The sequence below is a fragment of the Jatropha curcas genome, chromosome 7 (assembly GCF_041381405.1).
Source record: "Jatropha curcas cultivar XTBG-Jc1 chromosome 7, XTBG_Jcur_1.0, whole genome shotgun sequence".
NCBI lineage: Eukaryota > Viridiplantae > Streptophyta > Magnoliopsida > Malpighiales > Euphorbiaceae > Jatropha > Jatropha curcas.
The window spans coordinates 20152498-20171453 of NC_143157.1; the positions used below are offsets into that span (position 1 = coordinate 20152498).

The following is an 18956-nucleotide window of genomic DNA, read 5'->3' on the forward strand; positions in this document are numbered from 1 at the left end:
AGGTGTCAGGTGAGTTATTTTATTGATTACTATATATATATATATATATACCTTATTTATCGTTGAATCGGAAACCTAGTTTTCGACTGTTTAGTTTTCCAATTATGGAACCGAAACCATAATTTATTTCGTATATATATCTAGTTTTTCTGTTTGTACTTTTTTCTAATTTTTTGCTTTATTTGGATTTTGTTTTTCATTTTTTGCTTTATTATTTTATTCCTTCATTTTGGGTTTTGTTACTTCGTTTTCTATTGGTTTATTTTTCTTTGTTGTAGAATACATCTTTTGTTTGATACTATTTGTATGTATGAGGGTGTGACGTGGATTCATTAAGGTTAGGTTGTGAATTATTAATTTATTTTTTTACCAAAAATTAGGTTATCTTCATTTCTAATACCTGACATTTTGTTTAGTTTAAAACTGCATTTTTGACATTTATTAAGGACCTTTTATTAATGTAGAGATTGCAACATTTCTATATTGATTTAGATGGTTTTACAATTGACACTTGTCTAGTAATTTAGGGCCTCTATTAAAATAACATAAAATTTCAACCTAAGGTGAAATTATAATTGAACGTGACCCCCTAATTGGAACATTATATTTGCTATAATTTGAATTCAAGGTGCAGTTGTGATAGAAAGTTAAAACTGAGTGTCTGAGTGATTAAGGTCATTTTGGGTGAAATTGTTACAATTGCCAAAGTATTTAATGATTTACTCAAATTTTGAATAGACAATTGAAGTCATTTTTATTCATTATTTAATAAAAAGTCTCTTACGGATTTTCAAATAAATTAATTTATTTTTTGTCATTTTAAAGTCATAAAATGGGATTGACTTGTTTAGACCCGGTTTGTGGACTCGCTATGAACCAAATTAATAAAAAATTATTATTTTTACTGAGTTGAAGGTATTTCTAATTATATACTGAAAAAAGAATAAAATGGAAATAATTTTTAAAATGTTCATAGACATAGACCTCGTCTAAGCAAGTCTAATATTAAAAATGCACTGTCAAGTTAGTAATTTAGAAAGTGAATAATTATATTTGAAACTTTTTGATAAATTATAGAATTATGAAAAACCAAACCATGACAACATTATTTCGTTTAAAACTGAATAGTTCTTAAGCATTGGAATGTCTAATTAGTTATTTAATCATCACGGCACGATGCATTATTTTGGGAAAAAAAGTATATTTTTTAGTTATGTCGTTTTCTTTTGAAATTTCCTTAGATTTCCTTTTGTATTCATCTCCTTATCCTGGCATATCAAAGGATTGCGAGGTGTTAATTTATTGATAAAAAAAAATAGAAAAAAAAAAAGAGAATATTATCTTGTCTAGGGCATATGCTTGGGTCAACAACAAAGTAAACTCAAAAGTGGAATTAATTTGCTACATTTGGTTACATGTGTTTGTCTTTATAAACTCACTTGTTTGTTGACCTATGTGTTTTGTAATAAATTTCTGAAAACACATATATGTCAATTGATTACATCTTTTTGTCTTTAAACTCACCTATTTGTTGTCACCTCAATGTTATGTTTTATCCCTAAATTTCCACAAAACACGTAATAGTTAGTTGGATATTTCGGACCATATATTTACAAAAAAGAAAGGATAAAATCGAAACTGTCAGAGTTTTGGGCAAAAAAGTGATTGAGAAATAATATTATCTGCAGAACTTTTACAAAACAAATTCTGCAGTAAAGAAAGGAAAAATTTTTGTAGATTTTAGGCTTTAAAGGAGAAGGATTGTGAAAAACATTATGAAATAGGAGGTTTCATAGTGGGCATAATTCAGTGATCAAGTTTCACACTTAAATACAAAAAGATTAAAGCACCGCAAGTACGGTTTGCTGTCAATTTCATACTTGCCCATGCTTTTACCCTTACTTCATAACTTATCTCATAGTTAACCAATTTAAGCCATACTTCTAAAACTAAAAAGGCTGCAACATAATACAATAGTAATAAACAAAATGTTTTCATAATGTGACGGTAATAATGCCATAACTTTCAATAGAAATACTATTTAAAAATCCTTAGTTTCATTGATTCGGTTCATAAGTGGAGTGAAAAATTTTATGGGAATTTCATACAGAAATTAGAGTAGTAATAATTGAATTATTGTTGTCCTTTAAGAGACCAAAAGGGTCCTATATATATTTAGTACAACTTTTAGAATAACTATTTTCTTATTTTTTAATTATGATTTAATTTCATAAGTTGGAGCATTTTAATGGGTACAATTTTATAAATTATGGTATTCACTCGGTCAAAGTGAAATTAGAGGTATCATAAGATTTTTTATAAAAAAATAAAATGGTAAATTTATACATTAAACTTTTTTTTAAATGGTTCCCACATTTCGGGGAAGGTAGTACCTTTTTTACTTATTTCTAATAAGCATATTATAGTATATGTCAGATTTTGAAACTTTAGTTTAAAAATCTCATTTTGACCTAAATTATTAAAACAATATCAGTTTTGTTAGTGATTTCCTTATTTACCTTTTCACGTAACGAGGTTTTTATATTATGCTTAAAAGAGTAAACTTTCTCTTAATCAAAATTACTACTCATTAATCATTGTCCCTCCATACATTAATTATTTATTGATGGGATTGCTTTCTTTATTTTTCCCTATAAAATCCCTCTCCAAACTTAGTGGACTGCACAAACACTTCCTTCGCTTTCCATCTCTCTCACTCTCTCTTTCTTTCTCATTCATGTGAGTAATATCACTATTGAACATTAAGTTCTTCTCCCCAATTTGCTCTTTTCCTAATCATTTAATTTATATTTTCATGCTTGTTTCTCTCTATACCACCATTGTTTTCATTTTACACACAAAATATTTCTTTTTCCCCTCACCTGAGAACCACTTGCAGACGTTGACATTTCCGTGCAGTGCCATGCAAATAGTTATATATATGTATCTTTCTAATTAATTTTCAGTCAATTTTATATATTTACATATATATATATCCAAAAGTGATATATATACACACTGGTATTCCACTTGCTCTATCTATATCTGTTGGTTCTGAATTAGAATTAAGACCAGAATGAGAGTCATCGTCACAGTCACTATTGACGCGAGAGTCCTCATCGAAAAATCAATTTTTGTTCTATGATTTCATTTTCGTTTTCATTTCTATTCTTCACCGGAAAATTAACATCTATTCTACAATTTCATTTTTACTTTTATTTTTGTTCTTATAAGAAAATTGATTTTTATTCTACGATTTCGCTTTCATTTAGTTTTTTTCATCTTCTTCTTTCTGTATTTTATTCCTCATAGATTTCATTCTTCTTGAGATATTCTGCTCCATCGGTGTTGGTTGCAATTCTATATATATTTTTTAAGGTGAGTTATTTTATTGATTACTATATATATATATATCGTTGAATCGGAAACCTAATTTTCGACTGTTTAGTTTTCCAATTATGGAACCGAAACCATAATTTATTTCGTATATATACCTAGTTTTTCTGTTTGTACTTTTTCCTAATTTTTCGCTTTATTTACATTTTGTTTTTCATTTTTTGTTTTATTATTTTATTCCTTCATTTTTGGTTTTCTTACTTCGTTTTCTATTGGTTTATTTTTGTTTGTTGTAGAATACATCTTTTTTTTTTATACTATTTGTATGTATGAGGGTGTGATGTGGATTCATTAAGGTTAGGTTGTGAATTATTAATTTATTTTTTTACCAAAAATTAGTTTATCTTCATTTCTAATATCGACGTTTTCATTTCTAATATCGTTTTAAAATTGACACTTGTCTAGTAATTTAGGGGCTCTATTAAAATACGATAAAATTTGAATCTAAGGTGAAATTGTAATTGAATGTGACCCCCTTATTCGGACAATATATTTGCTATAATTTGAATTCAACTTGCAGTTGTGATAAAAAGTTCAAAGTAAGTGTCTGAGTGATTTTATAGTATTTTATAGTATAATTTAGCTAACTCATTCTTTGGGGTAAAGTTAATTCAAATATAAGTTATAGGACCCATATTTAATATATATAATTCATTAATTTTGATCAATTTCAAATTGGGGTATAATTGTGACAAAACATTTTAGTTGGAGTGCTTGAGGGGTTAAGTTGGATTTAGGGTGAAATTGTTACAAGACGCAAAGTTTGAAGGTATTTAATGGTTTACCCAAATTTTGAATAGACAATTGAAATCATCTTTATTCATTATTTAATAAAAAGTCTCTTACAGATTTTCAAATAAATTAATTTATTTTTTGTCATTTTAAAGTCATAAAAATGGGAGTGACTTGTTTTACCCGATTTATGGGCTCACTGTGAACCAAACCAATGAAAAATTATTTTTTTATTAATTTGAAGGTATTTTTAATCATACAATGAAAAAAGAAAATGAAAATAATTTTTAAAATGTTCATAGCTATAGACCTCGTCATGACAAGTCTAATCTTAAAAATACACTATCAAGTTAGTAATTCAAAAAGCTTAATTATTTGAAACTTAAAAACTTTATAAAACTTTTTGATAAATTATAAAATTATGAAAAAACCAAACCATGACAACATTATTTCATTTAAAACTAAATAGTTCTTAAGCATTGGAATCTCTAATTAGTTGTTTAATCATCATAGCACCACGCATTATTTTGGGAAAAAAAAAAATTTTTAGTTATGTCGTTTTCCTTTGAAATTTCCTTGAGATTTTCCTTTTGTATTCATCTCCTTATCCTACCATATCAAAGGATTGCGAGGTGTTAATTTATTTATAAAAAAAAAAGAAAAAAAAAGAGAATATTGGCTTGTTTAGGGCCTATGTTTGGGTCAACAACAAAGTAAACTCAAAAGTTGAATTAATTGCGTTTGTCTTTAAACTCACTTATTTATTGTTACCTCTATGTTCTGTAATAAATTTCTAAAAACACATACATGTCAATTGATTACATCTTTTTGTCTTTAAATTTACTAATTTGTTGCCACCTCAATGTTTTGTTTTGTCCCTAAATTTCCACAAACACGTAATAGTTAGATATTTCTGACCATATATATATATATATATATATATATATATATATATATATATATATATATATATATATTAAAAAGATAAAGTCGAACCGTGTTTAAAAATCTTTAATTTAATTGATTTGATCTATAAGTGATGCCATGACTTCGGTCTAGAAAAATATTTTCCCTATAAATATCTCTTCATCTACATCTTAAATTCCTCAACAACATTTCTTTAATCCCTCATTATTTATAAGCAACTACCTACTGATTATGCCATCCTCCTTACACAAATTTCTCTCCTTCTACTCCCTTAATACTATGCTAGTAATTATATTATTCTTTCATGTCCTTACTTTTACTTCTACTACTACTATTCAAACTCAAGCAAATGCTCTTCTAAAATGGAAAGCTAGTCTTGATAATCAGAGCCAATCTGTCTTATCTTCTTGGTCTGCAACCAATGCTACTCCTTGCCATTGGTTTGGTATTCACTGTCATAAGGACAAAAGTATATCTGCAATAAGACTGGTGGATTCTCATTTAGGAGGTACACTTCAAAATCTTGATATTTTCTTATTTCCCAAACTTATTTGCTTTAACGTTCGCAACAACTCATTTCATGGGAACCTTCCTTCCTATATTGGTAATCTTTCCAAACTCAATGTGTTTGACTTGTCTATTAATTTAATCTCCGGTATCATTCCTCAAGGTGTTGGAGTATTAAGCTTTGTCACATACTTTGACTTGTCAAGCAACCTTCTGTCTGGTTCAATCCCAACTTCAATAGGAAACTTAACAAAGCTATCAGTTCTTTCACTTTATGAGAACCAATTTTCAGGTCCTATACCTCAACAACTTGGAACTTTGACATTTCTTACGATCCTTTCATTGTCATACAATAATTTCTCTAGTTCAATCCCAGCTTCCATAGGAAACTTGACGAAGGTATCAATTCTTTATCTTCATACCAACCGACTTTCTGGTTCCGTACCGTGGGAAGTTGGAATGTTGAGGTCCGTTACTGATTTGGAATTGTCAGACAATCAACTCACCGGTGCAATCCCAGCTTCTTTAGGGAACTTGACGAAGCTATCAAAACTTTATCTTTTTACCAACCGACTTTCTGATTCCATACCTTGGGAAGTTGGAATTCTGAAGTCCGTTACTGATTTGCGATTGTCATACAATCAACTCACCGGTGCAATCCCAGCTTCTATAGGAAACTTGACGAAGATATCAACTCTTTATCTTCATACCAACCAACTTTCTGGTTCCATACCGTGGGAAGTTGGAATGTTGAGGTCCGTTACTGATTTGGAATTGTCAGACAATCAACTCACCGGTGCAATCCCAGCTTCTATAGGGAACTTGACGAAGGTATCAAAACTTTATCTTTTTACCAACCGACTTTCTAGTTCCATACCGTGGGAAATTGGAATGTTGAGGTCCGTTACTGATTTGGAATTGTCAGACAATCAACTCACCGGTGCAATCCCAGCTTCCATAGGAAACTTGACGAAGCTATCAACTCTTTATCTTGATACCAACCGACTTTCTGGTTCAATACCATGGGAAGTTGGAATGTTGAGGTCCGTTACTCATTTGGAATTGGTATACAATCAACTCACCGGTGCAATCCCAGCTTCTATAGGGAACTTGACGAAGGTATCAAAACTTTATCTTTTTACCAACCGACTTTCTAGTTCCATACCGTGGGAAATTGGAATGTTGAGGTCCGTTACTGATTTGGAATTGTCAGACAATCAACTCACCGGTGCAATCCCAGCTTCCATAGGAAACTTGACGAAGCTATCAACTCTTTATCTTGATACCAACCGACTTTCTGGTTCCATACCGTGGGAAGTTGGAATGTTGAGGTCCGTTACTGATTTGGGATTGTCAGAAAATCAACTCACCGGTGCAATCCCAGCTTCCATTAACAACCTTACTCTCTTAGAAACATTAGAAATATATGAAAATAGATTGGGAGGTCACCTACCAAATGACATATGCCTTGGTGGGCAACTTCAACAGTTCAGTGCAATGGGAAACAATTTTACGGGTCCCATACCAATGAGCCTTAAAAATTGTAGCAGCTTGAGAAGAATCCGTCTTGACAGAAACCAACTCACAGGAAATATATCTCAAGATTTTGGGATATATCCACACTTAAACTATTTGGATTTAAGTGATAACAAATTCTATGGGGAGCTTTCATGGAAATGGGAAGATTTTCACAATTTGTCAACTTTGAAAATCTCCAAGAATAATGTATCAGGCACAATTCCATCTGAACTCTGCAAGGCAACTCAATTGCAATTGCTTGACCTCTCATCTAATCATCTTGTGGGGAATATACCGAAAAAACTGGGAAAGTTACAATTATTTTACCTTTATCTTGGCAACAACAAGATTTCAGGTGACATTCCTAAAGAAATTGGTATGTTACGTGATCTTAATGATCTTAATTTGGCTGCAAATAATCTTAGTGGATCTCTTCCCAAACAGCTTGGTGAATGCTCAAACTTACTCTTCTTGAACCTCAGTAAAAATGAATTCTCAGGTAATATCCCCTCAGAGATTGGGAATTTACGCTCCCTAGAAAGCCTTGATCTAAGTTGCAATTTGTTCAAAAAAGAGATACCAGAGCAGCTTGGACAGTTGCAAAGACTAGAGATGTTGAATCTCTCCCACAATTTATTGTCAAGTTCTATTCCAACTACTCTTGATTACTTGATAAGCTTAACATCGGTGGATATATCCTATAACAAGTTAAAGGGCCAGATTCCTAATATTAAAGCTTTCCGTGAGGCTCCATTTGAAGCACTGAGAAACAACAAAGGTTTGTGCGGTAATAACACCAACTTAAAGACTTGTCATTCCTTCATAATCAAAAAAACCATAGGAAAAAAAGACAAAAAAGTAATCAAACATATTGTTCTTCCAATCTTGTCCGCCAGTCTGTTTCTGTTCTTTCTCTTCATAGGATGTTTTTTCGTTTTCCGTCGAAGAAGTATAAGGAGAAAAGCCAAGTTAAGTAGTGAGGAAGGTGTTCATGCAATATGGAGCCCAGATAAAGATCTACAATATGAAAACATTATCGAGGCTACAGAAGGTTTTGATTCCAAGTATTGTGTTGGAGTGGGAGGGTATGGAGTTGTCTATAAAGCTGTGTTGCCAACAAGTAGAGTGGTTGCTGTGAAGAAACTTTATAACCAGTCACAAAATGATGAGATGTTGAATGTGAAAGCATTTGAAAATGAGATTGTTGCACTGACAAACATTCGCCATCGGAACATTGTGAAGTTATATGGATTTTGTTCTCATGCTAAACACTCATTTTTGATTTATAACTTCATAGAAAGAGGAAGTTTGAGAAAGATATTATGTGATAAAGAACAAGCAATGGAGTTAAATTGGGGTAAAAGGCTAAATGTTGTTAGAGGAATAGCTAGTGCATTGTCTTATATGCACCATGATTGCTTCCCTCCAATTATTCATCGAGACCTTTCCAGCAACAATGTCCTACTAGATTCAGAATTAGAAGCTCATGTCTCTGATTTCGGTACAGCAAGGCTCTTGATGCCCGATACATCAAATTGGACTGCATTTGCCGGAACATTTGGATACACAGCTCCAGGTAAACACCTTGACATCTTATTTAGTCTAAAATATATGTATTTGGCATATTTTGCACCATTATCATTATTGTAAACTGATGGGTGTATTGGAATTTTTTCTAGAGCTAGCTTACACAATGGTAGTCAATGAAAAATGTGATGTCTATAGCTTTGGTGTGGTAGCACTGGAGATAATAATGGGAACACATCCAGGAGATTTCATTTCATCTCTTTCGTCATCTTCAGCAGCAACGAACCAGCAAACCCTATGGAAAGATGTGATTGACCAATGCCTACAAATTCCTCAAAAAAGAGATGCTGAAGGCTTGATTTATGTTTCCAAACTTGCATTTGCATGTTTGAGTATGAATCCTCAATCTCGGCCAACCATGGAACAAGTTTCTTCAAAACTAGTTGCTAAATGGCATCCATTAACAAAGCCATTTTCTGAAATCAAATTAGGAGAGCTTTTGCTTCAAGATGGCCAAGCTGGCTAATCCTTTATTATTGTTCATGTGTACATCTTATTTAAATTTCATCTATGATCTCTTTTTTTTTTTTTTTTTTTTTTGGTCAAACAACTCAATAAAATAAAAAGGTGCATGGTGAATGGGGTCTCTTAATTTCTTTCTTTTTTTGTTTTTTTAAGAATGGAAGTCTCTTAATTTACATATGAACAAAGAATTTTATAGTTCATGTTTTATATTTTTTAAAAGAAGTTTAGGTTTGTATATTCATTTATGATGTAAGTTTTATCGAGCTTATTACACTTAAATTGTTTGAATAAATGCTTGTGTAGTTGTGTGTAACATTACAATAATCAAATGAACCTTTAAATTGGAAATTTTTTTTTTTTTTGTCATTTTTATTCTAGGTCATATTTAAAAAAAAATGATTTAATTGCGTTAATATGTGGAGATTTATGATAATATATACGATATTGGTTAAAAAAAAAAATTGATAATTATGGAAAATTTATGCTGATTGGTATTTGTATTATTGGTGGAAGCAAAAAATTAGAGATTTATGATAATTTATAAGAAATTAGTTCAAATCAAAATTGCAACAAAATTTATGATAATTACAGGAGGTTATTACAATTAATATTTGTGTTATTTGTTATGATAATTATGGAAGATTAATGATAATTAATATTTGTGTTATTTGTTTAATGGCATGATCTATATTCCAACGAAACATTTATAATAATAGGATTATAAAATCAACAACCATAAAAGAATTCAAACTATATGAAAAAAAATACTCAATCCGTCTCATTTTATTTGCAGGGTTTGACAAAACACGCATATTAATAATTTAGTCAATAAAAGTTATTTTACCATTTTATATCCTTAACTAATTAAGATATTAATAAAAGACATTCATTCAATCAAGAATCATAAATGTTATTATGAAAAAAGTAATTATTTACATTTCTAAATTTAAAAACCTTACAAACACTTTAGACATCCAAAACAAAAATGTTTTCATAATGTGACGACAAGAATGCCATGACCTTCAACATGAACACTGTTTAAAAATCTTTAGTTTTATTGATTCGGTTCATAAATGGAGTAGTAAAATTTAATGGGAATTTCATAAAGAAATTAGAGTAGTAATAATTGAATTATTGTTGTCCTTTAAGAGACCAAAAGGGTCCTATATATATTAGTACAACTTTTAGAATAATTATTTTCTTATTTTTTTAATTATGATTTAATTTCACAAGTTGGAGCATTTTAATGTGTACAATTTTATAAATTATGGTATTCACTCGGTCAAAGTTAAATTAGAGGTATCACAAGATTTTTTGCAAAAAAAATAAAATAGTAAATTTATACATTAAACTTTTTTTTTTAAATGGTTCCTACACTTGGGGAAGGTAGTACCTTTTTTACTTATTCTAATAAGCATATTATAGTATATGTCAGATTTTGAAACTTTAGTTTAAAAATCTCATTTTGACCTAAATTATTAAAACAATATCAGTTTTGTTAGTGATTTACTTATTTACCTTTTCACGTAACTAGGTTTTTATTTTCTGTTTGGATGCTATTATTTGTCACTTTGAAACTAATGTTTCTTCTTTTACTACTTTTTGTTTTAATGGCAGGCGTGAATTGCCTTTGGCAGCAAGACCAGAATGAGAGTCATCGTCAGTCACTATTGACGCGAGAGTCCTCATCGAAAAATCAATTTTTGTTCTATGATTTCATTTTCGTTTTCATTTCTATTCTTCACCGGAAAATTAATATCTATTCTACAATTTCATTTTTATTTTTATTTTTATTTTTGTTTTATCAGAAAATTGATTTTTATTCTACGATTTCGCTTTCATTTAGTTTTTTTCATCTTCTTCTTTCTGTATTTTATTCCTCATAAATTTCATTCTTCTTGAGATATTCTGCTCCATCGATGTTGATTGCGATTCTATATATATATTTTTTTGATTTCTAGGTGTCAGGTGAGTTATTTTATTGATTACTATATATATATATATATATATATATATATACACACCTTATTTATCGTTGAATCGGAAACCTAATTTTCAACTATTTAGTTTTCCAATTATGGAACCGAAACCATAATTTATTTCGTATATATATCTAGTTTTTCTGTTTGTACTTTTTCCTAATTTTTCGCTTTATTTACATTTTTTTTCATTTTTTGTTTATTATTTTATTCCTTCATTTTTGGTTTTGTTACTTCGTTTTCTATTGGTTTATTTTTCTTTGTTGTAGAATACATCTTTTTTTTATATTGTTTGTATGTATGAGGGTGTGACGTGGATTCATTAAGGTTAGGTTGTGAATTATTAATTTATTTTTTTACCAAAAATTAGGTTATCTTCATTTCTAATATCGACGTTTTCATTTCTAATATCGTTTTAAAATTGACACTTGTCTAGTAATTTAGGGGCTCTATTAAAATAAGATAAAATTTGAATCTAAGGTGAAATTGTAATTGAATGTGACCCCTTATTCAAACAATATATTTGCTATAATTTGAATTCAACGTACAGTTGTGATAAAAAGTTAAAAGTAAGTGTCTGAGTGATTAAGGTCATTTTGGAGTGAAATCATTTAATCGTCAAAGTTCTTTGGGGTAAAGTTCTTTGGGGTATTTTATAGTATAATTTAGCTAACTCATTCTTTGAGGTAAAGTTAATTCAAGTATAAGTTATAGGACCCATATTTAATATATATAATTCATTAATTTTGATCAATTTCCAATTGGGGTATAATTGTGACAAAACATTTTAGTTGGAGTGCTTGAGGGATTAAGTTGGATTTAGGGTAAAATTGGTACAAGACGCAAAGTTTGAAGGTATCTAATGGTTTACCCAAATTTTGAATAGACAATTGAAATCATCTTTATTCATTATTTAATAAAAAGTCTCTTATAGATTTTCAAATAAATTAATTTATTTTTTGTCATTTTAAAGTCATAAAAATTGGAGTGACTTGTTTTACTCGGTTTATGGGCTCACTATGAACCAAACCAATGAAAAATTATTTTTTTATTAATTTAAAGGTATTTTTAATCATACAATGAAAAAAGAAAATGAAAATAATTTTTAAAATGTTCATAGCTATAGACCTCGTCTTGACAAATCTAATCTTAAAAATACACTGTCAAGTTAGTAATTCAAAAAGCTTAATTATTTGAAACTTAAAAACTTTATAAAACTTTTTGATAAATTATAAAATTATGAAAACAAAAAATTTTTAGAGTCTTTGGTATTAGTTTTTATCTTATTAGTTAGGAAGAGTTTGTATGTCTGAACTATATTATTGAGTTGAATGATTAAGAAATGTTATATCAAGAACTGAATTAAAATTTGATTTGCAAAATATGTAAATATAAATAAGCAACTTATTATTAATTCAGTTCCATAAACAAACTTATTCTGAATTAAAATTTAGGATTCGAGCCTGTAATCCACCAAACAAAAACAAAGGGTCTTGTTCATAGAATTTCTTCTTTCCTTGAGTACACATAGAAAACTTATTTAGTACAATTCACAAAAACTAATATTAATGTAGAACTTAATGCAGCACAAGGAAAAAATGGTCACCAAATAAAGAGTAATCAGAAAAGAAAAAATCCTTGGGAAATGTACTGACTTTTAGGTGGGCTTTCCTCGATGAAGGTTGCAATTTCACATTCTACAAGTTACTTCCTCCTTCCTCTATTCTTTTTTTTTTTTTCTAATCAAATAAATAAATTGATTTTGCAACTAATTAGATTGACTCTTCCGATCATTCTTCTTATCCTCAAACCGTTCTTAATTTTTTCTACTGCACTTTCCAGGATTCATCTTGTTTTGAGAATTTATTTGCTCTTGACATGAGTTCTTCAAACGAGCACTAAGGACCAATATGAAGCGATTCAAACAAACTGTTATAATTATAATTTTTCTCCATTGCACCTACGGCTACTTGGTTAACATTATCAACTTGCATCGCCAACTTTTGAAAATTTTCAATGTATTGCTTTAACATCACCCTTTCTTCCCCCTTTAAGTCGAGCAAATCAAAGGAGATCTTCTTAGCGGGGATACTAATAATGAATCTAGCTTGGAACATAAATCAATGTATTGCTTTATCTAAGCCATGTTGTGGGGTCCCTCCGATATGTGGGACCCACAAAAGTTTGAAGAAAAGAGAAAAAAAAAACGTTTTGTTTGCAGAAGGAGAAAAAAAGGAAAAGTGTACGCGTGATTAACGCGTTAATGACGCATCCACTAAGCAAAACACACAAAAATAAAAGAATATGAATACACAATTAATGTAGAGAATTTTAGGAAAGGGTTCTTAAAATTAGAAAAGAGAGAAAATAGTAAGGATTATAATTTTTAGGGTCTTTTTGGGAAACACTTAAAGTACCACTATTTTTGTAATCTTTTTTGTACCTACTATTTTTAGTGGAAGAATTATTTCGAGTTTTTGTCCCGTGGACGTAGCCCATAACAGTTGAAAGGTGAACCACGTAAATCTCGGTGTCCTTATTTTTCATCTGACGACATTTATAGTAATTATTTAATTTTTTACCGTGGTTATTATTTCTGGTAGATTCGATCGTCAATATTCAATACGTAATTATTGGAGGTATATGTGGTAATAGTAATTTAATCATCATAGCACCATGCATTATTTTTGGAAAAAAAAATTTTTTCAGTTATGTCGTTTTCTTTTGAAATTTCCTTGAGATTTCCTTTTGTATTCATCTCCTTATCCTAGCATATCAAAGGATTGCGGGTGTTAATTTATTTATAAAAAAATAGAAAACAAAGAGAATATTGGCTTGTTTAGGGCCTATGCTTGGGTCAACAACAAAGTAAACTCAAAAGTGGAATTAATTGCGTTTGTCTTTAAACTTACTTATTAGTTGTTACCTCTATGTTCTGTAATAAATTTCTAAAAACACATACACGTCAATTAATTACATCTTTTTGTCTTTAAAATTACTTATTTGTTGACACCTCAATGTTCTGTTTTGTCCTTAAATTTCCACAAACATGTAATAGTTAGATATTTCTAACCACATATATATATATATATTTTTTAAAAAATAAAGTCGAACCCTGTTTAAAAATCTTTAGTTTAATTGATTGGATCTATAAGTGGTGCCATGACTTCAGTCTGGAAAAATTTTTCCCTATAAATATCTCTTCATCTAGTCTTAAATTCCTCAACAACATTTCTCTAATCCCTCATTATTTATAAGCAACTACCTACTGATTATGCCATCCTCCTTACACAAATCTCTCTCCTTCTTCTCCCTTAATACTATGCTAGTAATTATATTATTCTTTCGTGTCCTTACTTTTACTTCTACTACTACTATTCAAACTCAAGCAAATGCTCTTCTAAAATGGAAAGCTAGTCTTGATAATCAGAGCCAATCTGTCTTATCTTCTTGGTCTGCAACCAGTGCTATTCCTTGCCATTGGTTTGGTATTCATTGTCATAAGGATAAAAGTATCTCTGCAATAAGACTGGTGGATTCTCAGTTAGAAGGTACACTTCAAAATCTTGATATTTTCTTATTTCCCAAACTTATTTGCTTTAACGTTCGCAACAACTCATTTCATGGGAACCTTCCTTCCTATATTGGTAATCTTTCCAAACTCAATCTGTTTGACTTGTCTATTAATTTAATCTCCGGTATCATTCCTCAAGGTGTTGGAGTATTAACCTTTGTCACATACTTTGACTTGTCAAGCAACCTTTTGTCTAGTTCAATCCCAACTTCAATAGGAAACTTAACGAAGCTATCAGTTCTTAAACTTTATGAGAACCAATTTTCAGGTCCCATACCTCAACAACTTGGAACTTTGACATTTCTTACGATCCTTTCATTGTCATACAATAATTTCTCTAGTTCAATCCCAGCTTCCATAGGGAACTTGACGAAGGTATCAAAACTTTATCTTTATAACAACCGACTTTCTGGTTCTATACCTTGGGAAGTTGGAATGTTGAGGTCCATTACTGATTTGGAATTGTCACACAATCAACTCACCGATGCAATCCCAGCTTCCATAGGGAACTTGACGAAGGCATCAAAACTTTATCTTTATTCCAACCGACTTTCTAGTTCTATACCTTGGGAAGTTGGATTGTTGAGGTGCGTTATTGATTTGGATTTGTCAGACAATCAACTCACAGGTGCAATCCCAGCTTCCATAGGGAACTTGACGAAGGCATCAATACTTTATCTTTATACTAACCAACTTTCTGGTTCTATACCTTGGGAAGTTGGAATGTTGAGGTCCGTTACTGATTTGGAATTGTCAGACAATCAACTCACCGGTGCAATCCCAGCTTCCATAGGGAACTTGACGAAGGCATCAATTCTTTATCTTCATACCAACCGACTTTCTGGTTCTATACCTAGGGAAGTTGGAATGTTGAGGTCCGTTACTAATTTGGAATTGTCAGACAATCAACTCACCGGTGCAATCCCAGCTTCCATAGGGAACTTGACGAAGGCATCAATGCTTTATCTTTATACCAACCGACTTTCTGGTTCTATACCCTGGGAAGTTGGAATGTTGAGGTCCGTTACTGAGTTGGAATTGGCAGACAATCAACTCACCGGTGCAATCCCAGCTTCCATAGGGAACTTGACGAAGGCATCAATGCTTTATCTTTATACCAACCGACTTTCTGGTTCTATACCTTGGGAAGTTGGAATGTTGAGGTCCGTTACTGATTTGGAATTGTCAGACAATCAACTCACCGGTGCAATCCCAGCTTCCATAGGGAAATTGACGAAGGCATCAATGCTTTATCTTCATACCAACCGACTTTCTGGTTCTATACCTTGGGAAGTTGGAATGTTGAGGTCCCTTACTGATTTGGAATTGTCAGACAATCAACTCACCGGTGCAATCCCAGCTTCCATAGGGAACTTGACGAAGGCATCAATGCTTTATCTTCATACCAACCAACTTTCTGGTTCTATACCTTGGGAAGTTGGAATGTTGAGGTCCGTTACTGATTTGGAATTGTCAAACAATCAACTCACCGGTGCAATCCCAGCTTCCATAGGGAAGTTGACGAAGGTATCAAAACTTTATATTTCTATCAACCGACTTTCTGGTTCTATAGCTTGGGAAGTTGGAATGTTGAGGTCCGTTACTAATTTGGAATTGTCAGACAATCAACTCACCGGTGCAATCCCAGCTTCCATTAACAACCTTACTCTCTTAGAAAAATTAGAAATATATGAAAATAGATTGGGAGGTCACCTACCAAATGACATATGCCTTGGTGGGCAACTTCAACATTTCATTGCAAGGGGAAACAATTTTACGGGTCCCATACCACGAAGCCTTAAAAATTGTAGCAGCTTGATAAGACTCCGTCTTGAGAGAAACCAACTCACAGGAAATATATCTCAAGATTTTGGGATATATCCACACTTAAACTATTTGGATTTAAGTGATAACAAATTCTATGGCGAGCTTTCATGGAAATGGGAAGATTTTCACAATTTGTCAACTTTGAAATTCTCCAAGAATAATATATCAGGCACAATTCCATCTGAACTCAGCAAGGCAACTCAATTGCATTTGCTTGACCTCTCATCTAATCATCTTGTGGGGAATATACCGAAAAAATTGGGAAAGTTACAATTATTTTACCTTTATCTTGGCAACAACAAGATTTCAGGTGACATTCCTAAAGAAATTGGTAAGTTACGTGATCTTTATGTTCTTAATTTGGCTGCAAATAATCTTAGTGGATCTATTCCCAAACTGCTAGGTGAATGCTCAAACTTACTCTTCTTGAACCTCAGTAAAAATGAATTCTCTAGTAATATCCCCTCAGAGATTGGCAATTTACGCTTTCTACAAAGCCTTGATCTAAGTTACAATTTGTTTAAAAAAGAGATACCAGAGCAGCCTGGACAGTTGCAAAGACTAGAGATGTTGAATCTCTCCCACAATTTATTGTCAAGTTCTATTCCAACTACTCTTGATTACTTGATAAGCTAAACATCGGTGGATATATCTTATAATAAGTTAAAGGGCCAGATTCCTAATATTAAAGCTTTCCGTGAGGCTCCATTTGAAGCACTGAGAAACAACAAAGACTTGTGCGGTAATAACACCAACTTAAAGACTTGTGATTCCTTCACAATAAAAAAAACCATAGGAAGAAAAGACAAAAAAGTAATCAAACATATTGTTCCTCCAATCTTGTCCGCCAGTTTGTTTCTGTTCTTTCTCTTCATAGGATGTTTTTTCATTTTCCGTCGAAGAAGTATAAGGAGAAAAGCCAAGTTAAGTAGTGAGGAAGGAGTTCATGCAATATGGAGCCCAGATAAAGATCTACAGTATGAAAACATTATCGAGGCTACAGAAGGTTTCGATTCCAAGTATTGTATTGGAGTGGGAGGGTATGGAGTTGTCTATAAAGCTGTGTTGCCAACAGGTAGAGTGGTTGCTGTGAAGAAACTTCATAACCAGTCACAAAATGATGAGATGTTGAATGTGAAAGCATTTGAAAATGAGATTGTTGCACTGACAACATTCGCCATCGGAACATTGTGAAGTTATATGGATTTTGTTCTCATGCTAAACACTCATTTTTGATTTATAACTTCATAGAAAGAGGAAGTTTGAGAAAGATATTATGTGATAAAGAACAAGCAATGGAGTTAAATTGGAGTAAAAGGCTAAATGTTGTTAAAGGAATAGCTAATGCACTGTCTTATATGCACCATGATTGCTTCCCTCCAATTATTCATCGAGACCTTTCCAGCAACAATGTCCTACTAGATTCAGAATTAGAAGCTCATGTCTCTGATTTCGGGACAGCAAGGCTCTTGATGCCGGATACATCAAATTGGACTGCATTTGCCAGAACATTTGGATACACAGCTCCAGGTAAACACCTTGACATCTTAATTAGTCTAAAATATATGTATTTGACATATTTTGCACCATTATCATTATTATAAACTAATGGGTGTATTGGAAATTTTTCCAGAGCTAGCTTACACAATGGTAGTCAATGAAAAATGTGATGTTTATAGCTTTGGTGTGGTAGCACTGGAGATAATAATGGGAACACATCCAGGAGATTTCATTTCATATCTTTCGTCATCTTCAGCAACAACGAACCAGCAAACCCTATGCATGTTTGAGTATGAATCCTCAATCTCGGCCAACCATGGAACAAGTTTCTTCAAAACTAGTTGCTAAATGCCATCCATTAACAAAGCCATTTTCTGAAATCAAATTAGGAGAGCTTTTGCTTCAAGATGGCCAAACTGGCTAATTCGTTATTATTGTTCATGTGTACATTTATGATGTAAGTTTTATCGAGCTTATTACACTTAAATTGTTTGAATAAATGCTTGTGTAGTTGTGTGTAACATTACAATAATCGAATGAACCTTTAAATTGGAAAATATTTTTTTTCTCATTTTTATTCTGTCATTTTTTTAAAAAAAATATATGATTTAATTGCGTTAAAAAATAAAATTTTTGATAATTATGGAAAATTTATGCTGATTGGTATTTGTATTATTGGTGGAAGCAAAAAATTAGAGATTTATGATAATTTATGAGAAATTAGTTCAAGTTCAAAATTGCAACAAAATTTATGATAATTACGAGAGGTTATTATAATTAATATTTGTGTTATTTGTTATGATAATTATGGAAGATTAATGATAATTAATATTTTTGTTATTTGTTTAATGGCATGATCTATATTCCAACGAAACATATATAATAATAGGATTATAAAATCAACAACCACAAAAGAATTCAAACTATATGATAAAAAATACTCG

General features: G+C 31.2%; 1 protein-coding gene and 1 pseudogene across 2 annotated transcripts; both read left to right on the top strand.

The window, feature by feature from the left end:
• The first annotated feature begins 5231 nt into the window (after positions 1 to 5231).
• Positions 5232 to 9480, top strand: LOC149494902 (uncharacterized). Of its 2 annotated transcripts, XM_089723613.1 has the most exons (3): positions 5232 to 5563; positions 5726 to 8656; positions 8760 to 9480. In XM_089723613.1, exons 1-3 carry the CDS (start codon positions 5287 to 5289, stop codon positions 9131 to 9133), a joined length of 3582 nt encoding a protein of 1193 aa, XP_089579739.1. In that variant the 5' UTR covers positions 5232 to 5286; the 3' UTR covers positions 9134 to 9480. The 2 variants fall into 2 exon arrangements, with proteins under 2 accessions (XP_089579739.1, XP_089579738.1); XM_089723612.1 differs by having other exon boundaries at positions 5232 to 8656.
• Positions 9481 to 14433: 4953 nt separating this feature from the next.
• LOC149494903 (uncharacterized) lies at positions 14434 to 18436 on the top strand (annotated as a pseudogene).
• The last annotated feature ends 520 nt before the right edge of the window (positions 18437 to 18956 follow it).